Below are 24,781 nucleotides of genomic sequence, written 5' to 3'. Positions count from 1 at the left end.
ACTTGAGCTTGGATACTTACCAAAACTCCAGTTCTAACCATCGCTAGAACCTCAGTATCTTGTCTGAACAAGGTCGCTAAAGAGCTAAAGGATAGACCTAGGATTGCAGCCAACAGACCACCTGTGACAACCCCTATCTGTAAAGCTTCGTGCATCAAGTTAGTGATTGGTATATCAAAAGCCAGATATCAACGTTGTGATAGGTGATAAGGAGAGGGGGCCGGTGGGGCGGTTGCTGGAAATTTCAAATTATCGTATAATTTAAATATTTTTATATTTTCTATTGGACTGATAACAAATGTAGGAAAATCCTGGTAGAAGCTTACCTGCAACACAAATTTAGCAACTTCATAGTCCGTAGTTCGCCTTTAGATAGGTAACTCGCAATCAATGCCTACACAAAGAAGAATAATATAAACATATTATCAAGAAGTAAACAAAAGCAAAAAGAATTTCTTGTTCTTTTCACTAAAATAACAGAAATGGAGCGAAACAGAAAAGAGGAAACCGCGAAAACAACCGAGTTTTACAATATATTTTCAGCATGCAATTACGAAACTCAACTTTCCTTTACTATAAGCCAAGAGAAAACTGCCTAGAAATTTTCCTGTTTGGTTCGCGAGAAAAACGAGGCAGACGAAAAATGAAATCGAGGAAATGACGAGAAAATACGTAAGAAAAAGGAAGCAAAATTAATTACCGTTCTAGAGGAAGTTGAGATTTACGTAAAACTAAAAAGAAGAATCGTTTAAAGGATTCAGATTTTATACTGGTCCTAAAGCTTTGAAATTTTAGGGGTAAACTACACTACTGCACCCAACTATTATCGGTTTCTTACTTCGGTCATTGAATTAATTTAATCGAATTCTTAAAAAATATGTGTTAATTACTTGTTTAAATATAATACGAAACATATTGAAAATATTAATTAATTTATTACATGAAGAATTTGAGTTTAACGTGTGAAATACACACCGATTTTTTTAACCCATCATACTCAAATTATTGATGTGATAAATAATGTACATACTGTGTTTTAAAATTTAATTCATTTAACATGCAAAGTTAACAATTAAATTGATACTATATGGACTTAATTAGATTTTTTTGAAAATTTGAGATTAATTTAAAATTCAAAACATAGTTTGATTGCATTTGGTGCAATTGACTCTAAAAATCTAAATTAAATAATAAAATTCAATTTAACTATTATTAAAAAAATTAATTTTACTGTATATTATTTTAAATAGTTACAGGAAAAAAGTGGTGTTTTGTGGTGGAAAGTCCCTAAAAGGTACTGTAGAGATTTGTACAAATTAGTCACTCTACTATTAAATTGATCAAATTAGTCCATCTATTAAAAAATAAATACCATATATAAATATAAATATATTGCTTGCATAATTAAAATATAAATACCATATATAGCAACATGAGTTGACTCTGTTGATTGAATACTCATCAACATTCTGATTCGAGTCTTTATCAATGACAGTGTTAGTACATTCTTCATCCTTACACTAACAGGGAAACAGCCAAATCTGTAATAACTTTGATTAGTCATCGTTTTATTTGTGCCATTAACAATTTAAACCAAAAATGGAGGGGAAAAAATAGCCACCACAACAACAAAGGACCCACCAGATGTTCAGAACCAGAGACCAGAAGTTATCCTTACATGAACCGGAAAAAATGTACATTACGGTATCACTTTTCTTCCAGTCGCCGAAGAACAGATTCGGCAAAGCTTTGTTGTCTGCAAAGTGCAACGATAACCCATTTAGAATAACATTCATAGGATCACAGACGTAAAAGTAAATAATGAACAGCGTGCTGCATGTAGAAAATCTGTCGATAATTTTCAGTATAGAATAATTGACAACTAATAACCGATTTGACTAATGTGATATAAGGGTAGGTTAATGGGGACAAAGGATCATGCGGATGAATTGTTTAGATAATAATTTGTTGATGCATTGAAAAATAAACTACGGAGAATGAACGCCTAGTTGCAGCTATTATTTAAGATCTTGAAAGGTATAAGATGTTATGGAAACCAGGAAAGAGGGAAAGGAATAAAAGATGTTTCGTCTTACTTTCGTTCTCTATGCTTAGGGCTTGGGCGAGAATACTTCAGATATCCATCCCATGGAACCTTTTTAAGACCGGCACGAACAGATATTATGTCTCTGACCCTGTATAGAAAGGACATCAGCTGACTCAAAGGTATTGCTTCTCTAGGGAAGACTTGAAACGTGTTAATCAGTGACCTCAACTACCGAGTTCCATTAATAAAGAATAGAACTAACCTCTCCGCAAACTCGATGAGCGTTTCTCCGGGCCTTAGATTCTGGGGCTCTAGGTACCAGACATCACAAACAACAGCCCAGGATGTCATAAGCTGCAACAGATGCATTGTGAAGGACTGCCTGTAGGGGATGGAATATTGGTAAGGCTTCAAGGGTATCATAAACCACAAAACGTAAAAAGACATTTTATATTTGTGTAGGGACAGTTGAAGACTCGGGGATCAATTCCTTACTTCCGGCTATTCCAGAAAGCGTCAACAAAATTTGTATTGTACTTTATTGCGATTGGGCAAACTGTGCAACCAAGTTCAAATGCACCCTAAACATCATCAAAGGAACCAAGATGTCAAAGAATGTAGAAAGCATGAGAAAGGGACAACTTAAGAAGTTCTCCCCAAACTCTAACAGCTATACCTTCTTGAACATAACGCTGTATTGATTGTTTACACACGTCCCTTCGGGAAATATGAGAAGAGGGTTATTGTCAGCCCCCTGACTATGATCCCTTAACCTGAAATTCACAAGTTTATACAACCATGAGATGAAAATAATAGTCTAAAAATTTTCCCTACTCATTGTACTTACTTCTTTGCTACAATTTCACGATCTTTGGCCTCTGAACGGTTAACCAAATACAACCTACACTCTCTAAAATAGTTCTTTGTAGCAGTCCTACATGTGGAAATAATAGTAAAGGTTTATTAAGATATCGGTAGGAAATCTTGAGGCTCGTATCAAACAAAACAACAGAAAAGGAAGAAATTTTGCAGAAACATAATTATATTTTTCATAATATATACTCAGAAGAGAATGCAACAAAAGTAATCTGCTAACTAAATAATCCCCTACAAGTCTACAACATTAAAATCCATATGCAACAGAAGTAATCAGCTAATTTACAATTACCTACAACATTAAAATCTATATGCTACAGAATACAGACGTAATATGAATAATCCCCTACAACATTAAGATATATACGCATCATTCTTAAGTATGTATGTTCTCACTACTAGTTACCAACCCATCCAGGATGCTTTTGCATAATGACAGCAAATGCAGTCATCTGTTCTAATATGATGAAATCTATCATAGAAGTATGATTGGCGACAAACACCTGTTAAATCCACGGAAGAAAGCTCAGATATAATCTAAATTGCAGAGAGAGGCAGCATAAAAGGGCTAAGTACTAATGATAAAAAGCCGGACAGAACCTTTATGAAACTAAATTAAAAACCAAAATCTTAGTTATATAAAGGGCACAAAGAAGAGTAAGATAAACCTGCTTGGGTCGCATACTAGGCCGTGGTCCGTGGTACTTAACCACTCCAGTCCAGGAAGCAACAAAGAAGCTGCAGATTAGTTCCACCAAGACCCTCTGAAAAGAAAATATGACAAACTAAGTTTATGTATAATCATTTCAACGGAAAATGCACTAGAATAAAGGTAACAAACATGTTTGTTAGAAAAGTACAGGAAATCTCCAAAAAGAGAACGATAAAAGCTTCCTGTTTAGAACTTTAAACCTTTTCTTCCATCGTCACCACACATGCAAACAAATATACCTAGATACAAGAGAGAAATAAAAGTGGCACGAACTAGAAAAGCATAAAAGTTCACACCTCCAACTTTTTCCGCAATGCATCGTTCCCTTTGAGAAGTAAGTGCATAGGAATGAAGCATGAAAGAAATATTATCCATCCTATTGTCAAAACTAGAGCCCTGCGGATCAAACGGCATAACGGAAACTCAGATACAAACCAAACATTTCAACATACCATAAACTAAGACAAGCAAACTTCATTCAAACAAACAAAATCATGCATTAAACAATTCGAAAAAGTAGAAAGTCTAACCTCACGGGGAACAAAATCAAGTGCCGAAATACCACACCGAAACACCAGAGAGGAAACAAATACACATTCCAGTTCCACGGTTCCGGAGAATTAGACTTAAAACACCGCGTGAATTAATCCTGCTCGTTGACAACACAGCTATAATCATTTAAATCTTGAGAAGAAAAAAACCCCACCTTACTTCTCAAGATCAAAACTTTACAACTCCCCCCCCCCAATATAAATAAACCCATTAAAGCATTTGTATTTGCTCTCTTTCCACAGAGACATGCAGAAATCTTACAAGGAATTAGGGATAGAGAGAGAGAGAGCTTACATCAACAATGGCACCAGCAGCTTCAGTTAAAATGGGAGAAATGTCAAGCAAATCGCATCTGAAGCCATTTTCAATAAAATTATAACGAATGGACCAATAAATAAAATAATTTACTGATTTTCAAGAGAAAAAGAGGGGAAGTGAGAATTACAGGCGAAGTTTGCCGTGGGGTTCTTGAATGGAAGCTCCAGAAGGGAGATAATCTTCGATGTTTGGTCGATCCAAGTCCAGTTCAGAGCTTGATGGTTTTAGCTTCCCTTGACTGCTGCTCATGCTTCTTCCCTTTTGTTATTTTGCTGCCGATGCGGTCTGGATTTCGTTTGCCTGTTGATCATTTCAGCTTCCCTTTCACTGCTCTTTTTTTATCCTTTCCTCGGTTACAAATAAATAAATGGCTTATTATTAGAGCTAATTGCACAAAATGTGCCTAAACTATGATTCTATTCTAAATTAATCATTAAATTTTAAAATATTCTATATCAGTTCTCAAACTATGACCATTATAAATTAGTCCTAAATTTTAAAACATTCTATATTAGTCATCAAACTATCAATATCATTCCAAGAACTTCAAACTATATCATTAATATGCCTTTAACTCTATTGATTTTTCAAAGCTTACATATTCAATTTTTATTACCTTTAAAAAATCAATAGAATTAATGACACGTTATGAATGAATCAAAATAAAATGATGATTATAGTTTGAAAAAAGAAACTAATATGAAAACTAATAATGTGGTGCAATGCCATGTTGTATATGTGCAGAGACAGTTATTTGTGGTGTGGGAGTTGTTGTGGCATTTAAATATTTTTGTAGAATAACATTTTAGAGATTTGTTAGTTTAAATATTAGTCAAGCCTTTTTTTCCCTCAATTTTTATATTTAAATATTTAGTAGACCCTTATTTTTTCTCAATATTTGATCCTAGTTACATTATTGTATTCGTAAATTCTTATTTTTCTTAAATTATGTGTGTACTATACAAATATTTAAAATTTCAAAGACATGAAGAAAAGCTTAGAAAAATTCTATATCACATATTTTAAAATTTTGAAAACAAGAAGCCTCAATTGTTTATTATTTTCCTTTGGAAGAGAGATATGTCGATAATTGGTTTATTTATATGCCATTCTAGTAGGTTCACAAATTCAACTTTTCCTATATATAACTTGAGCATCAAGTTAACTATTAATTGCATCATTTGCTGATTCTATAGGTTTGACGTGTTTTATCAGCTGCCTGGCTGCATTATCTCTCCTTACTTCTCCTTTTCCATGGCGATTGGGATAATCAACTTGCGTCTGATTCCATTTCTTTCCACTCTTCCCTTTGTCATTTCAATAAACTTCCAGATATCACGGTTTGATTCAAATGCAAGCAACATTTTCTATCAAGGTGATGCGAGACCTTCGGTTGGATCCATTGAGTTTAACCTTGTCGATGCATATATAAACGGAGTTGGATGGGCAACATATGTCGAGAAGGTGCCACTCTAGGAATCAAGAACACGATGGCTCACCGACTTCAACACCCGCTTCTCCTTTGATATTTATATGCAAAGTTCAGATTATGGTCATGGTATTGCCTTCTTTCTTGCTCCTGTTGGCTCTCAAGTCCCACTGAACTCAGGTGGTGGATTTTTGGGATTATTTAACACAACAACCAACGATTCATCTCAGAACCAAATTGTTCTTGTTGAGTTCGACACATATGAAAATATCGAATGGGATCCAGTTGGTGTTGGTAGTCATGTCAGGTGTAAAGATTAGCAAATGATATCTAAACTATGAGAGCAAGAACAAGAAACAAAACTAAAGAGAGAAATCATTCTGAACTTTATTATCTTTAAGGGGTGAGTTTTACAAGTATTAAGGAGTGTATTTATAGTGAGTACTATAGCTGTAACTAATGATGTAACTAACTTCAACAAACTAACTGCTCCAACTGATTAGCTGCAATGTATCAGCTGTAGGCGCAACCATCATGCACAGCAGTAGTACGTGTGCTCATGTCCCATGCACAATAATTTCATTCATTCATTTACACTAACATTCCCCTTGCAACCTTCAACTTCAAACCTCCTTGAAAATTCAAGTTGATCTGTTTTTAAGTTGTACCACTAGCAGCCGTTGTCTGTGTTTGAAAAATAAAGGCGCTGATAAAGGCTTGGTCAGCACATCAGTAACTTGCTCGACTGCAGGCACTTTATGTACTTGTAGTTACCCCATAGCCACTATTTCTCGAACGAAAAACAAGTCTAGCTCAACATGTTTGAACTTGGAATGTAGTACGAGATTAGCACATACAACGATTGCACTTGTATTATCACACCACAATGTGGCCTTGCCATGTGAAACTACATGCAATTCCCCCAACAACGATCAAAGCCACACCATCTCAGCAGCTGCACAAGCCACACTTCTGCATTCAACCTCAGCAGTTGAACGTGTAACAACATGTTGCTTTCGAGAGCTCCACGAGACCAGGTTCCCACAAAAATATATACAGAACCCTGAGGTCGATCATTTATCATCAACATTCGAACCCCATTTCACATCTGTAAAACCAGTCAAAGCCATTCTCGAGGAGGGTGTGAACCATAGTCCAAAGTCAACGGTGCCTTGTAGGTAACGAAGTATTCGCTTGACTGCCTGAAAGTGAACATCCAGTGGGGCTTACATGAATTGACACACCCTATTCACAGCAAACACCACATCAGGTCGAGTGATCACAATGTACTGCAGGGCACCTACGATGCTTCTGTATCGTGCAGTATCTTCAAGTGGTGTTCCTTCCTTGGCTGACAGCTTGATGTTAGAGACTATAGGGGTGGGAAGACTTTTCAATTCACCAAAACCATGCTTCTGTAGAAGGTCTTGAATATAATTTTGTTGACTCAAAACAACATCACAACCTTCATAACTGACTTCCACTCCTAGGAAAAAACTCAATGGTCCAAGATCCTTCAACGAAAACTGAGCATTCAGTTTGTCTATAACACTTTGAACAACCAACTCTTTATCCCCTCTTAAGATGATATCATCAACGTACACCAGTAAGTACACCAAGCTATCTGAGGTCTTTCGAACATAAAGAGAGGCATCCAACTTAGCTGGGCAAAAACCTCAGACTGCAGGTATGCCTTCAGTCGTTCAAACCAGGCCCTCGGTGCTTGTTTCAGCCCATAAATCGCCTTGTATAACTTGCATACCAGCTCACCATTTCCTTGCTCATACCCTGGTGGTTGAGTCATGTACACCTCTTCAGTGAGCAGTCCATTCAAGAAGGCATTGTTGACATCGATCTGTCTCAACTTCCACCCTCGTGACAACGCCAAGGAAATGATTACCCTGATCGTTGCAGGCTTGACCACCGGGCTGAAAACTTCATCAAAGTCAATTCCTGGTTTTTGAAGAAAACCTTTCACCACCAAACGTGCTTTATACCTTGATATCGAGCCATCAGCATTTCGTTTTACTCGAAAGATCCATTTACAGTTTACTGCCTTCCTATCTCTAGGAAGAGAAACTAGAGTCCACGTGACATTCCTTACCAGGGCATCAAACTCAGCTTGTGCAGCTTCTTTCCAATGAGGACTCATGAAGGCTTCTGTGATATTTGCTGGCTCTCGATCTGAATTTGCAACGTTATAAACTTTTGGCGTCCAGATTCCATGCTTACTCCTGGTCATCATAGGATGTACATTAGAGACAGCTTGTGGTACACCACTCTCCACATTGCGTTGAACTTCAATACACGGCTCTGCTGTATCATTTTCTTCTTGAACCCCACGTGAGCTGCCATCAAAACTACTCACATTATTCATGTTTGCCATACCTTGGTCCCCATGTGAGTTGTCACCACCACTATTATTTAAGTTTGCCGCACCATCATTTCCTTCTTGTGCATTTTTCGCACCTTGGTCCCCATGTGAGCTGTCACCACCATTATTATTTATGTTTGTCGCACTACTATCTTCTTCTTGGACCCATGCGTTTATTGAAGTATCAACGTGGGTGGGCACCATGCCATACGTATTACCATTAATTAATTCTTGAACTTGAGTGGGCACCACGTCATGCGCATCAATATTTAAATCTTCAACATGAATGGGCGCATTATTGTTTAATTCATGTGTGCCTTCAATAATCTCATTTCTTGGATTATATGGCGTGCTTGAACTATGCGCACTAGCACCATTATCATGGGCGACCCTATTGCTTAGACTTTGCGCACCACCATGCGCATTATTGTGAGTGGTTATTAATTCAAATGGTGTGGCCCCATGTTCATGCGTAATATCTCGCATAGCTCCAAATGGTGTGGTCCCATGGACATGAGCATTGTCTCGCATATCTCCAAGCGGTGTGGTCCCAAGGTTATCACTATGTGCAAAAGGCGATGTGGTTCCATGTGCGTCATTACAAGTGACCCCAACCCCATACGCATTATTATGATTGCCAAGCGGTGTGGCTCCACGCTTATTATAAACTATAGGCAACTGTCCAGCCGTGATAATTTCTTGTCTAAGACACTTGCATACGAGTTGGCTCTTATCAAAAGGAAATACTTGCTCATCAAACCTCACATGTCGAGACACAAAAACTCTACCATTACTGTCTAAACATTTGTATCCATGATGTGAGGTGCTGGGCCCAAGAAACACACACTACTTTGACCGAAAATCCAATTTATGTTGATTAAACAGCCTCAAGAAAGGGAAACAAGCACACCCAAAAACTCTTATACCCGAGTAGTCATGAGCTTTCTGATAAAGAACTTCAAATGGGGTCTTGCCTGAAATGGTCTCATATAGTAGTCTATTTATGATGTATACAGCCATAGTGAAAGCATGACTCCAGAACTTTGTTGGCAGTGATGCTTGAGCTAACATGGCTAGTCTCATCTCAACAATGTGGCGATGTTTACGCTCAGCCTTCATATTTTGCTCTGACGTGCTGGGACAGGAGATTCGATGTTGTACACCATTGGTAAAAAACCAACTCTTCAGAGCTTGATATTCACTTCCACCATCACTTTGCAACGCTTTGATTTTCTTCCCAAACTGAACCTCGACTATTTTAACAACATTGAGAAAGCATTGGCTGACTTCAGACTTCTTTCTAATAAGATACACCCAGGTATGTCTGCTAAACACGTCAATAAATGATACATAATATACATAACCTTCAGTCGAAACAACAGGTGCAGGTCCCCACACATCTGACACAACCAGATGAAAAATTTATTTGTATTCAGTTAAAGAATTACAAAATGGCAGCTTGTGAGCATTGCCTTGTAAACATGCAAAACAAACATTGTTCAATTTCTTTTCACTAGAAGAAATACTACACATTTTCATAACATCTTTGACAGTCTTCACACACGAGTGTCCTAAATGCATGTGCCAAAGTTCCAAACTGCTTGAAGCCTTGGACACATTGTTCACTATGCAACTTGATTCCTTCTCTTCATTCGGTAGCAGCTGGTACAATCATTCACGTGTGAGCTTCCCTCTCAACAGAATGGTCCGAGTCTGTGCATCCTTCACTAAGCATTCAAAAGGATGAAACTCAATAAACGCATTGTTATCACGAGTGAATTGAGATACTGACAGTAATTTCTTCTTAATGTGTGGGGCATGTAGCATATTTTGTAACACCAAAGGTTTGAGACTAGAAGACATAAAGCCTTGACCAACATGATCAATTTTAATTCCTTCACCATTTCCCATTAGAAGAGTGTTGTTATCTTTGTATGACATACCTGAATTGAATGGTACAAGATCATTTAATACGTGATGAGTGACACCCGTGTCTGGATACCACAAAGCATTGGAGTGTTTTGGAACACTGTGAACTGCTGTCATACTAGGCACAGTGGATACAAAAGCTGTAGGTGCAGTATGAACAAATAAATCTTGTCCTTCTGTTGTTGTAGGATGAGCTACACAATCCCTAGGAAAGGTATTCATTACCTGATTCGAGGAGTAAGGCAATCCTTGACGAATCAAAGCATAAGGCATACCATGCATAGAGCTGGATTGATAGTGGTAGAAAACAGGAGATTGCAGCGTGTGATTATACGCATTTCCATTCATATGAACTACCTGTTCAGCTGGTTTCTTCCACTGCTCAGCAGACTGATCTTCACTGACAACTCCAGTGAAATCTCGGTCAAAACGACGATAGCACCGCTGAACAATGTGCCCAAACTTTCCACACAACTGACACTATGGTCGATTTGAATTGTTAAACCTTCCTCTACCTCGACCACGATAGCCTCCCTGCTGACTTCCATGTTGACCTCTCACGGAATAAAACTGCTTTTCTATTGCATCTATTTCAGTGACAGCCTGAGACTCTTCTTTTGGCTGGACAGCCATATTTGCAGCAATATCATCACTTAAAAAAGCTTTCTGCCTAGCCTCACAATCCAGGAGCATTTCAGTGAGACTATCCAGGGACACTACCTCACGAGATGCTATAGCAATAATGGACTCGAATTCCATTGACAACCCAGCAATAATCACACTTACTTGTTCTTGTTCAGGTACAACACAACCTGCCGCATTCAACAAGTCACAGATTGTCTTGATCTTGCCTAGATAATCACTCACAGTCAAGCCAACTTTCTTCTGAGAGTGCAAACTGTCTCTAAGAGAAGAAATCTTGGTACTAGAATGAACTCCAAACAATCTTGATACTGTATTCCAGATTGTACGAGAGGATGTGAGCCCCGTAAGATGTGGCAAAACCTCTATGTTAACCTTTGTCAACAACCACGAAGCAAGAAACTTGTCTTGCTGCCTATGCATAGCATACACTGGATTTTCCTCAAGCTGTCCTGACTCATTTGTAACAAACTGAGATGGAGCAAGACTATCACCAGAGATGTAAGCCAACAATCCATAGCCATCAATTATAAGGGTCGACTGATGCTTCCAAAGAAGGTATGTTGACTCGGTAAGCTTTATGACATCCTGTTTAGGTATATGTTGTACACTAGACAAGATCGAAGAGCCACAGGACGATGAATTAACTGTGGTATTCACCGGAGACTGAACACTAACTTGTTGCAAGTCCACCATCTTCAAAGAAATGCAAGAACCTTCAAGAACCTCCAAGAAAAGAAGCAAGCCAGGAACTGCAGGACCGTTTTGGCGACTGATACCATGTAAAGATTAGCAAATGATATCTAAACCATGAGAGCAAGAACAAGAAACAAAACTAAAGAGAGAAATCATTCTGAACTTTATTATCTTCAAGGGGTGAGTTTTACAAGTATTAAGGAGTGTATTTATAGTGAATACTATAGCTGTAACTAATGATGTAACTAACTTCAACAAACAAACTGCTCCAACTGATTAGGTGCAATGTATCAGATGTAGGCGCAACCATCATGCACAGTAGTAGTACGTGTGCTCATGTCCCATGCACAACAATTTCATTCATTCATTTACACTAACATCGGGATCAACGAAAACTCAATTGCGTCAGCAAACTATACCAGATGGAATGCTAGCTTTCATAATGGAGATACGATAGATGTAGTCATCGACTACAACACTACTACTAACAACTTAATTATCTCTTGGAGCTATCAGACGACTAATAATCCTCGAGAAAATTATAGTCTTTCATACCAAATTGATCTGATGAAGGTTTTACCTGAGTGGATCATGGTTGGATTTTCAGCTGCTACATGTAAGTATGTAGAGTCGCATACACTTTATTCTTGGGAATTCAGTTCAAGTTTAACAGTGGAAGAGGAAACAAGCGGCAATAGAGCCAGAAAAATCAAAATATTTATTGGTGTCGTAGTTCCTGTGGGTGTTGTGATAGCAGGGACTGTTATAGCATTTATAATTTGGAGGAAGAAATATGTGAAAAGAACAACTCTCGAGACAACAAACTTGATATCAATAAATTATCATCTTCAAAGAGGAGCTGGACCAAGTAGATTTTCTTATATTGATCTCGCCTCTGCTACCAATAACTTCTCGAAACATGGAAAGTTGGGTGAAAGAGGATTTGGTGCTGTTTACAGGGGTTATCTGAATGATTTGGATATGAGGGTTGTTGTTAAAAGGATTTCAAGTGGGTCCAGACAAGGGAAAAATGAGTACGTAACTGAAGTGAAGGTGATTAGCCAGTTGAGACACATAAATCTGGTGAAACTAATTGGTTGCTGCCAGGATCGAAATGATTTTATACTTGTCTATGAATTCATGCCAAATGGTAGCCTTGATTTCCACCTTTTTGGTAGAAGAAGTCCACTTACTTGGCCGATAAGGTACCAAATATCGCTTGTATTGGCATCCTCACTTCTCTACCTACAGGAAGAGTGGGAGCAGTGTGTGGTGCATCGAGACATAAAATCGAGCAATGTAATGCTTGATTCCAGTTTCAATGTCAAGCTCGGTGACTTCGGGTTGGCTAAACTCATGGACCATGAGGTAGGTCACAAAACAACTGGGTTGGCTGGAACCATAGGCTACTTGGCTCCAGAGTACATAAGTACAGGTAGAGCTTGTAAGGAGTCAGATGTTTATAGCTTTGGGGTGGTCCTCTTAGAAATTACAGCAAGAATAAATTTTGTTGATCCTGGAGGCAAATCTGATTTGGGATTAGTTGAGTGGATTTGGGGTCTTTATGGGAAATGGGAGCTACTTTTGGCTGTTGACGCCAAGTTGGGCAAGGATTTTGATGAAAAACAAGTGGAACGCTTAATAATTGTTGGATTGTGGTGTGCTCTCCCAGATTTTAGTTCGAGACCATCAATCAGGCAAGCAATTCAAGTTCTTCATATGGAGACACTAATGCCCAATCTTCCGGTCAAGATGCATGTTCCTATGTATCATGTATCTTTACCATCTCTCTCTTCTGGCTCTGAGGAACCTTTAGTAACTCATTCCAGCATAGACGTGGGTTGTTGAACATGATTTGCCTTATTCTCTATGTAGTTCTAGTTCCTTTTCCTTCTAATTTGTCATAAAAATTGATTACCAAGTATTTTGGAATTAGACAGTTATTCGAACATTTTATTTTCTTTAAAATTTTAAATCCGAACAACATGATAGAAACTTACAAGTTTATGGCCTATCAAATAAAGCACACTTTAAATTTATTAAGTGGTCTCAATGATAAAAGAAATTGTTCTCTCTAAAAAATCTGGGTTCAAACAGCTGCATCTGCAGGATATATATGCACTCTCCACTGAGACACATATTTGTATACATGTGCCTGAGTTGGATTAATCTTTCAGATGCCTTGCTTATCAAGGTAAAGTCATAGTAACAAACATTATTTAATTCATCAATATTACTAAAATATTACAAAGCAGCTTTCTTGCGCCTATAAAATTATGATTTAAGTCAATTCTGGAAATGCATATATCTATATCATACAGGAAAATAAAAAGAGTCCAGAGCATGTAGTTAAACCTTAAAATAAATGTTTCCTTGACAGAAAACTTTGACTTTGAATGCATCAACTCGTATCTTGGTAATGAAACTCTATGTTTTGGCCTATTTCTTGCTAAGGACTTTGACTAGTGATTGTGATTGAATGTTTAAATAAAATGAGAAATATTATAGTTTTATTTGACCATTTTGAAAGCAAAAGATTAAGCGTTTATTTGACCATTTAGCCTATAATGTAGAATATTATATATTTAAATATTTTCAAATGACAAATAATAAATCCTAAGTTCAAACAAAGACAGATGTAGATTTATTTAAGAAAATTGTATTCATGTAGGATGAGATGAAGTATACATGTAGTTTGTTAACCATATACAAGGGATGTACATCAAAATTGTTCAACCATCAAGCAGTTAATGGCTGAAGATGTTGAAAATAGAAGCTCAAGTTTTAATCAAAACCCTAATCAGGCCTTCAACTCCTTCTTCCACATCTACAATGCTTGACTCCAATTTCTACAACTCATTCTCTGCCTTTATATCATTACAGTGGCTCTTATTATCCAGTTTGTAGGCTTTATTAGCCTTTTTAATTTCAATATAAACATTTACCGAGAAAAAAAGTACATTTCTTAGTCTTATAACCAAGCATGTCAAAGATTTGTATCGTTCTATTGAAGTGATCTGTAACACCCTAATTTAGGGGCTAAAATTAAGAAATTATAAAGTGGTGGATTTAATTTGGTATTTTAAAAGAAACAGGGGATTAAATTGTAAATTTTTAAAGTTAGCAGACCGTTTTATGAAGTGCAGGAAGTTCAGTGACTAAACTCTTGGTTTAGCCAATTTCCTATAGGAGAGAATTATAAACTCTCCCCCGTGCGCAGAAACATAAAATTTTCCAGTTTTCCCTCTCCAACAACCCAACTTCTAACTCCGATCTACTCGCCGTCCGACCTCCAAACGACGAGCCGAAACCACCATCGTATTCGTTGTCAATCGAGGAACAAAACCCCTCAAACATTTCGTCGTGAATCATCGTCGTTCGTCGTGAATTGCAGTCGGAAGTATCGTCGGTAATAACTCGGTTTTAGTTGGTTTTTCATCGATTCACGACGATCGGGTCATCCGTTTACGACACCTCCCGCACCATCGTGTTCGTTGCATCGTTCCGAGTTTGCCGGTGTCATCCTTGGTCTCCGTCGACGGCGGCACGTGAGGAGGTGAAGCGGTCAAAGTTTCCGATTTGTTGAAATCGAGCTCTCCGCCGTTCGAAATTGTGAACCGAGCTTTGTAAGTATCTCGAAATCGCTCAAAATAATTTTTGAAATTTTTTTCGGGATTTTAGCACTGTTCACGCGCCCCCACGCGCCGCCACTGCGCGTGGGGAAGGAAAAAAATGACCGGTTTGACCGGTTTTGGTGCATAGTTGACCGGTTTGACCGGTCACAACCCGACCCGTTGACCCGACCCGACCCGTTTACCCGACCTGACCCGTTGACCCGTTGACCGGCGTTGACCATTGTTAACCAAAACTTTGACTGGCTTTGACCGGGAATTAAACGACCTTTGACTTCGACCGAGTATACCTATCCGGACATTTTTCGATGTTCCAAATCCGATTCCGCTGTCCGTTTTTCGAAATTCGAACCCGAAGGCCTCAAAATTACCGGTCAAACCCGTTGACTTTAATTTTGACCGAAAATTCCAAATTTCCGAAAAGTCATATTTTATGCTTTCGACGTCCTGAATCCGAATCCGAAGTCCGTTTCTCCAAATTCGAACCTGGTAAGCCGTCTTTCACTGATTTATCACCAGATTCGATCCGTTTATCGTAATTAAGCTCCGTTTCTGATATAATTTATGTGGATATGTATATGAGGAATTATTGGAAGTTGAATTGAAGATCAAAGGCGTTCGAATGGAATTTTTATGGTCGATCAGTATTGCACGAAAATCGAGGTAATAATTTACTGCCTCTTTATGCTTTATAGAACATGTTGGTATTGGTAAATGCATAAATGAACATGTTTGGTCTCATATGTGTAATTAATGAATTTCTACACTTAATCCGAATACAATAGAAATTTGGCAACTGATTATGGTTCAGATGATTAATATAAGAAATTGATGGATTGTTTGAATTATATTTTGAGTTCTGTGATTAGTGATAAAGGGATTATCATGGATTTGTAGATTATAATATATGTCATTAAAGATTAAATATTAAAGATACTCGGATGAGAAATCATAAGAATATTATGATAGGGTAAAATTATGAAAATACCCTTATATTGTAGGATGACAAGAATTGTCCCTGGAAGTTGGTTAATAACTCTGAAAAGACATATTGATCTGATATAACTACTGATGTGCATAAGAAATGTAGTTTACTTGGAAATTATGGATAACCGGTTTTTAACCCCAAGAGGATTTATGGAAGGTACTAGAAGTCTGTTAAGGAATCATTTCAAGATCAGAGAAGGTTCGAGAAAACAATTAATTATAGCATGTCAAAATTATATTATTTTTGTTAAGAGTTAATACTGAAATTATCTGGTTAAGAAATTACGAAAATGCCCTTGAGAGGTAAAATAGTCCGAGTTGACCCTGAATGAGAGATTACTTTGAGGATTCGTACTTAACTCGATTAAGTACGGATTTAATTGTTAAAAATCCTATCTTTGTACAGAAAATTCAGGATAACTTGTTTGTAACTTCTGAGAAGACAGTGACCTGAAAATTCAGAGTTAAGAATAAATTATCGAGGGTGTTCTTGTGTCAGAATTGTTTGAAAGGTCTGGAATAAGTGATAAGTTGGAATTAAATAATAAGACAGAATGGAAAGAAGTGATTGAAATACACCGAATCTGTAAAATGACCAGAATACCCTTGTAGTAAAAATGACCCAAGAATATCACCAAGCTTAGGAATGATTGGATATCCTCGAGCTGTGAAATGAATGGAATAAAACTGAACAGCAAAATTACCAAAATACCCTCATGGCCTATACCAAGCAAATGCATTGGATTAATTAAGGAATCCAAATAAGTATAGGTATTGGCCTACCTTTAAAAGTAATGGAACACAATTTACGTGAGTAGATCAACCCTAAAGCTATGTCAATACCTACACGGCATAAATATTACTGGAATGTGTGTTTGTCTTCTTAAGTTTAACTCGATGATAAATTTTGGAAGTATTCAACTTAGTTCAACTCTGGATCGTATTCAGTGCTAAGAATTGGACGTTTGTTCGACAAATCAACCACGAAGACCAAATTGAATGGATCTGAAGTACAATATATATATTTGAAATATAGGAATGTTTGTATTACTCTGGAAAATCCCGAAGTAACTGGAATTGACTTGAATGCTAAATGAACTAAGTAACCTCAAGGACTAAGGATTAAGTAGTGATTTGGATGAGTATGGAAACGTTAATGAACATACATGATGTAATGTTCTTATGGATCTTGAACTAAAAATCAAGCACGTCAGCATTTCATGATATAGTGGAAGCGTGAACATGAAATAAAGACATTGGAAGATTTATTCAGCGATGATTTTGAAGATGATCTATGGACAAGAATTTATGGTATCAAAGAGTAAATATCCTGAAAGAACAATCAATTGACAAATCGACAAGCATTAGTTCTAGGAACTATTCACCTAAGAGTTGTTTGATAATCAAATCAAACGCCATATTTTGTAAAAAGGTTTCTGAACACTTTCCTGATGCACATGAATCATATCGAAATTCTAAAGTATCAACCTTAAATGTCAGATTAGATTGGGTAGCAATTGATTCCCTTCAATATGACCTCATTTTAGAATCTGATCAAATTACATCAGTTTCATGTTATCCATTCTGGTAACTACTAAGTGTCTCTGAGAAATACTTAGATATCCTAGTGTGTTCCACATCTACCACATGACGATTTTATATGTTTTTAAATGAGTTTATCCGAAATTATTGATTTACTAGTTTATGAACCATGGCAACATGTTATATGTTTTCCGATTTCGGGTTTTACTGAAAAATATGAATTATTCCTGATTTATGACATCATGGAATCTACTGGTTTTATGAACTATGTTTACTTGAAATATGTTATCGGGTTTCATATTTTCATTGGAAAATATGATCTTGATAAATCACATACTGAATATTTTTATGAGACAATATCTGATGTTCTGAATACAGTTTATTTTGATATGGTTTCTGGTTACAGTATTTTTGTACATGATTTCTAAATATGGAACATTTTCATATTTTAATGGATTAATTATTGTTACAGTTTCCCCCAGGTTCCTTTGCTGTGTGCAAGGGTAAGCCTTACAGTTTCCCAGGTTCCTTTGCTGTGTGCAAGGGTAAGCCTTACAGTTCCCCCAGGTCCCTTTGCTGTGTGCAAGGGTAAGCCTTACAGTTTCCCAGGTTCCTTTGCTGTGTGCAAGGGTAAGCCTTACAGTTTCCCAGGTTCCTTTGCTGTGTACAAGGGTAAGCCTTACAGTTTCCCCAGGCTCTTTTGCTATGTGCAAGGATAAGACCTTATCGTTTTTACATGCTCCTCTACTTTATGCACGGGGTAAATATGTTTTAAATTGCTACTGTTTTAAAAAGATATGTATCTTTTCACTGGTTTTACGGGAACACACTAGATAACCTATTCTGATCTCCTGAACCTAGACATTTGAAATATTTCCCTGAACTAAACGCTTGTTACCTCTTACTACCTGAAATATCAGTAGGATCTCTGCTCATCATAAAAATCTATAAATGTTCGGAAACAATAAGGAAATATATATTTATCTGTATCTGCACATTCATCAGCATCATCTGGTAGTTCTGTATTACTGAGCTTTCCGAAGCTCACTCTATTACTCACCTTTTCAGGTTAAAAGAATTGTACCAGTTCATCTATCGACTTCAGTAAGGGAGTTCTTCCGGCGTTGTTGCAGAGTATGGTACATGTGATTAGGGGGCATGTAATTGTATTTTGATTTATATACGAGTCTGGAAATCTGTTTTATTTTTAAATAGTGAAAACTGATTTTATGAGTTACATGTTTCAATAAAAGTTTTAAATTTTCCGCTATTTTTACAGTGGTTCGCTCCTGTGGCCCAAATGTGACTTCCCGGATCGGATCGGGCTACTCGAATCGGTCTGGGGGGTTACATTTAGTTTTAACAATTAAATCCGTACTTACTCGAGTTAAGTACGAATCCTCAAAGTATTCTCTCATTCATGGTCAACTCGGACTATTTTACCTCTCAAGGGCATTTTCATAATTTCTTAACCAGATAATTTCAGTATTAACTCTTAACAAAAATAATATAATTTTGAGATCCTATAATTAATTGTTTTCTCGAACCTTCTCTGATCTTGAAATGATTCCTTAACAGACTTCTAGTATCTTCCATAAATCCTCTTGGGGTTAAAAACCGGTTATCCATAATTTCCAAGTAAACTACATTTCTTATGCACATCAGTAGTTATATCAGATCAATATGTCTTTTCAGAGTTATTAACCAACTTCCAGGGATAATTCTTGTCATCCTACAATATAAGGGTATTTTCATAATTTTACCCTATCATAATATTCTCATGATTTCTCATCCGAGTATCTTTAATATTTAATCTTTAATGACATATATTATAATCTACAAATCCATGATAATCCCTTTATCACTAATCACATAACTCAAAATATAATTCAAACAATCCATCAATTTCTTATATTAATCATCTGAACCATAATCAGTTGCCAAATTTCTATTGTATTCGGATTAAGTGTAGAAATTCATTAATTACACATATGAGACCAAACATTTTCATTCATGCATTTACCAATACCAACATGTTCTATAAAGCACAAAGAGGTAGTAAAGTATTACCTCGATTTTTGTGTAATACTGATCTACCATAAAAATTCCATTCGAACGCCTTTGATCTTCAATTTAACTTCCAATAATTCCTCAGATACATATCCACATAAATTATATCAGAAACGGAGCTTAATTACGATAAACGGATCGAATAGGGGTGATAAATCAGTGAAAGACGGCTTACCGGGTTCGAATTTGGTGAAACGAACTTCGGATTCAGATTCAGGACGTCGAAAGCATAAAATATGACTTTTCGGAAATTTGGAATTTTCGGTCAAAATCAAAGTCAACGGGTTTGACCGGAAATTTCGAGGCCTTCGGGTTCGAATTTCAAAAAACGGACAGCGGAATCGGATTTAGAACGTCGAAAACTGTCAGGATAGGTATACTCGGTCGAAGTCAAAGGTCGTTTAATGCCCGGTCAAAGCCAGTCAAAGTTTTGGTCAACAATGGTCAACGCCGGTCAACGGTCAACGGGTCAACGGGTCGGGTCAACGGGTCGGGTCGGGTCAACGGGTTGGGTAAAAGGGTCGGGTCGTGTCAACGGGTCGGGTCGGGTTTTGACCGGTCAAACCGGTCAACTATGCACCAAAACCGGTCAAACCAGTCATTTTTTCCTTCCCCACGAGCAGTGGCGGCGCGTGGGGGCGCGTGAACAGTGCTAAAATCCCAAAAAAAATTTAAAAAATATTTTGAGCGATTTCGAGATACTTACAAAGCTCGGTTCACAATTTCGAACGACGGAGAGCTCGATTTCAACAAATCAGAAACTTTGATCGCTTCACCTCCTCACGCGCCGCTGTCGACGGAGACCAAGGATGACACCGGCAAACTCGGAACGATGCAACGAACACGATGGTGCGGGAGGTGTCGTAAACGGATGACCCGATCGTCGTGAATCGATGAAAAACCAACTAAAACCGAGTTATTACCGACGATACTTCCGACTGAAATTCACGACGAACGGCGATGATTCACGACGAAAGGTTTGAGGGGTTTTGTTCCTCGATTGACAACGAATACGATGGTGGTTTCGGCTCGTCGTTTGGAGGTCGGACGGCGAGTAGATTGGAGTTGGAAGTTGGGTTGTTGGAGAGGGAAAACTGGAAAATTTTATGTTTCTGCGTACGGGGGAGAGTTTATAATTCTCTCCTATAGGAAATTGGCTAAACCAAGAGTTTAGTCACTGAACTTCCTGCACTTCATAAAACAGTCTGCCAACTTTAAAAATTTACAATTTAATCCCCTGTTTTTTTTAAAATACAAAATTAAATCCACCACTTTATAATTTCTTAATTTTAGCCCCTAAATTGGGGTGTTACAATTCTCCCCTCCTTAAAAGAATTTCGTCCTCGAAATTCATTAATGTCACATAATTGCAGAAATGAAACTTCCTTCAGTTCTTTCATATCTTTCATGTAGCTTTTATAGAAACACAGATCCTTCACTAATCCTTAACCAGTTGAGTATACATTCTTATCAGAACTTTTCCTCATTTCAATAAAAGAATCCGAACGAAAATTTTCTCGAGTAATCAATCTCTTCAGAATTCTCCCTCAGTCCAAGTAAATAATCAAAACAACTTTATTCTTGTGAAATCAATTCAGCATTGGTTACGTGAATAGGCTCGTAGAGCAGCAGTATATCTCAATTTTATTTCTGGAGTAGAGTCAGAATTTCTCAGATGAATAACTCTCACATGGCTAAGGTACTTTACTGCGTTAAGACAGATGTTATTGGTATTCCTTTTTGTACAAGTATAGCCTTAACAGATAGAAACTTTGGTTTACTCAATACAGATAGGGACTCAGCCCTGGTGTTCCGGCTCAGAGAGGTACGATTGGAGTCTAGGGGCATATACTGATTAAACATATTTTGACATTCGACCGGCCGGTCTATCTTGAAAAAACATTTGACTCAAACCATAGCTCTGATACCACTAAATGTAACCCCCCAGACCGATTCGGGTAGCCCGATCCAATCCGGGAAGTCACATTTGGGCCACCGGAGCGACCCACTGTAAAAATAGCGGAAAATTTAAAACTTTTATTGAAACATGTAACTCATAAAATCAGTTTTCACTATTTAAAAATAAAACATATTTCCAAACTCGTATATAAATCAAAATACAATTACATGCCCCCTAATCACATGTACCATACTCTGCAACAACGCCGGAAGAACTCCCTTACTGAAGTCGATAGATGAACTGGTACAATTCTTTTAACCTGAAAAGGTGAGTAATAGAGTGAGCTTCGGAAAGCTCAGTAATACAGAACTACCAGATGATGCTGATGAACATGCAGATACAGATAAATATATATTTCCTTATTGTTTCCGAACATTTATAGATTTTTATGATGAGCAGAGATCCTACTGATATTTCAGGTAGTAACAGATAACAAGCGTTTAATTAAAAAGTTTGGACCATTTCTCGATTTGTGCGTGTCATCCTTGCGCAGGGGCCATGCTAATCTTCTCTGTATCGTTCCAATTTTATCGGATGTCAAAGATTTGTATCGTTCTATTGAAGTGATCAATGACTTGTTTGGTCTATTTTTTAGATAAAGAAATAAAATCTATCGAGAAAAACAACATTTGGGGTTATAAAACTTCTAAAAGGCATTGAAGTTATGAGAGTAAAGTGAATTTTCAGGAAAAAGAAAGATGCAACTGGAGAAGTGATGAGACACAAAGCAAGACTTGTTATTAAAAGCTACAAGTAAAAAGCAAGAAATAAATTGGAAGGCTACAAAAACTAGGACTAGGAAGTATAGCATTTGACTCTAATCTTGGAACCATTTTCGATATTAAAGAGTGTAACCTAGTCGCTCTAATAATTTCCACAGTTAGATTCAAATGTTGCAAGTATAGAAGGATAAAAGGATACAAGTGTTCTTTCATGGCCCTTGAACTCAAACAAGATATTGTCAAAAGCGAAGTGGAACTCAAGTATGTGAAGATTCAAAATCATATGATTTTCCAAACAATCCATCTAGTTTTAATCTACAAGTTTTGTCTTCAAATAACACACCCAAAATTGAAACAAAGTTAGAACATATACTATTTTGTAATTACCTTTAGATTAATAAAAAAATTGAAACAAAGAAAGATATCGATATTCTCAACAAAACTGTATTCACTTAGGACCAGATGAAGTATAAATGTACTTTTGAACCATATACAAGGAATTTACATCAAAATTGTGGGGGTCTTTTTGCCCCTTTTGAGATGCCTTCTGCTATAATATCAAGCAGTTAATGGCTGAGGATGTTGAGAATAGAAACTCTAGCTTTAATCAAAACCCTAATCAGGCCTTCAACTTCTTCTTCCACATCTTCAATGCTTGACTCAAGTTTCTGCAACTCATTCTGTGCATTCTCAGTCTCAGTCTTAGAACCAATGAGACTGCATAAAATTGCATTAACTCTCTCGAATTCGTTGGTCGCGGATGAAGCTTGTCCCTCGCATGTTACGCGCTTCGACTGCATCAACTTTAACACCAAAGACCAGCCTGTCCATTTCGGTTCCGGCATCGACGCGGTTATATAGGAAAGAACCGATTGGAGCACCTTGAAAGTAACTCCTTCAACATCTCTTAACATGCTAATTGTAGCTTCAACATCAGCAAAGCCATATTTACTGATCTTTAAATCTCTCAGAGACTTGTTTATTAGCTTGTTTGCTTTCTTCCTTGATGCTAAGTATGCCTTGGCTTCATTTGCGAACCTGGCATCGCCACCTCTTCTTCTTCGGAGAACCGATTGAAGTTGTTGGGTATCATCCTTGGCCTGCAACAAAGTATCCTTGACTAAGCCACACGCATCCAAGAGCTTAAGAGATCCATTCAACAACTCATTGTCATTGCGGTTTTGGGCTAAGGATTTCTGTGTGTTAGGCAATTGAAGGAAACTATGAACCAACTCGTACAGATCTCTAAGACCATTTAGTTTTTCGTTAATGGACGACGAAGAAGTGGCGGCTTCGTTAGATCTTAACCTGCACAAAAGCTCATCTATTTGAGGAATAAGTGGATGAGGTCTAGAAGGCAAGCTGTTTGAACGAGCATGGAAATTGGATTTCTGGTTCAAAGCTGAAGAATCCATCTTTCAAAGATCAAAAGGCAAAAGCCTCAATGGTGAATGCAACTTTCCCATCAAGCTATGATCATATATAAAGGGAATGGGAAGACAAAAGGAATCTAATTTGCAAATCTCCATGAATCCTAACGTGATACTGATCTGGATTTCGACAATTTTCGCTGCCGGTGTTTGCTCAATGTCTGCCCCACACCCAATTTACCACACGATAATGACAACTAACATGATGAGCTAACACATTTGTTTAAAGAAAAGATGCTTAATTATTGTGCACGAGTGGCACTGTGGCCCTTGTCTCGTTCTCGTACAAAAATGATCCTACATATCAGGCCGAGATATGGCGTATATGGGACAAGATTCCAGTGCCTCTCGTGCTAAACTTTTATTATTATTTTCTATTGAGAGAAAAAGTTAAAAAAAAAAACTAGTAGAAAATACAGGTTTGAGGCAAGACAAGGAAAGACGTTACCTTGCATGTATGCAGGCGGGTAGGAGAAACAGGACAGGAGAGGGCTGCAATACCTCTCGTGTGGGTACTTGAAATCTGAAAAATGATTAAACAAATTATAAAACCACAAATTATAGCCATAAAAGACAGGAAATTAATGACATTCGATACTTGTTCCGATATTTTTATTGTCTCTAAAACATGGTTAGATGTCAAGATGGGTTGATAAACAACAAGAAATACAAGGCGAGATGAATGATTCCTTCCTTGAATGTTCTTGTCTCGTGTCTTGAATGTTACTGATTTTACTGTTGCAATTCTTGTATTGTTAAGTTGTAAATGGAAAAATGAACATGAAATATGAAATATATAAGATTTGATGTAGTTCGACCTTGTCTATTTTGATGAATGAGAGATACAATGATTCAGTCATAAG

The 24,781-nt window shown here is 37.3% G+C and overlaps 1 protein-coding gene, 1 non-coding gene and 2 pseudogenes across 2 annotated transcripts; 1 reads left to right on the top strand and 3 right to left on the bottom strand.

Moving 5' to 3' along the window:
• Positions 1–1,526: 1,526 nt before the first annotated feature.
• LOC120197754 lies at positions 1,527–4,847 on the bottom strand (annotated as a pseudogene).
• Positions 4,848–5,759: 912 nt separating this feature from the next.
• Positions 5,760–13,433, top strand: LOC120197302 (annotated as a pseudogene).
• An 8,780-nt stretch (positions 13,434–22,213) lies between these two features.
• LOC120197763 lies at positions 22,214–22,316 on the bottom strand. Its single transcript, XR_005523300.1, has one exon. It is a non-coding gene; the product is annotated as a U6 spliceosomal RNA (small nuclear RNA).
• Positions 22,317–23,054: 738 nt separating this feature from the next.
• Positions 23,055–23,903, bottom strand: LOC120197300. The gene has a single exon (XM_039198883.1). The coding sequence runs from the start codon at positions 23,901–23,903 to the stop codon at positions 23,055–23,057; it is 849 nt and encodes a 282-aa protein (XP_039054814.1).
• Between the last annotated feature and the right edge of the window lie 878 nt (positions 23,904–24,781).

This window comes from Hibiscus syriacus, unplaced genomic scaffold (assembly GCF_006381635.1).
Source record: "Hibiscus syriacus cultivar Baekdansim isolate YM2019G1 unplaced genomic scaffold, ASM638163v2 tig00117048_pilon, whole genome shotgun sequence".
NCBI classification, from domain to species: domain Eukaryota; kingdom Viridiplantae; phylum Streptophyta; class Magnoliopsida; order Malvales; family Malvaceae; genus Hibiscus; species Hibiscus syriacus.
This window is presented reverse-complemented; position numbering and strand designations above follow the sequence as displayed.

Coding starts and splice junctions, on each gene's coding strand:
- LOC120197300 (XM_039198883.1), bottom strand. CDS start 23,903: ATGGATTCTTCAGCTTTGAACCAGAAATCCAATTTCCATGCTCGTTCA.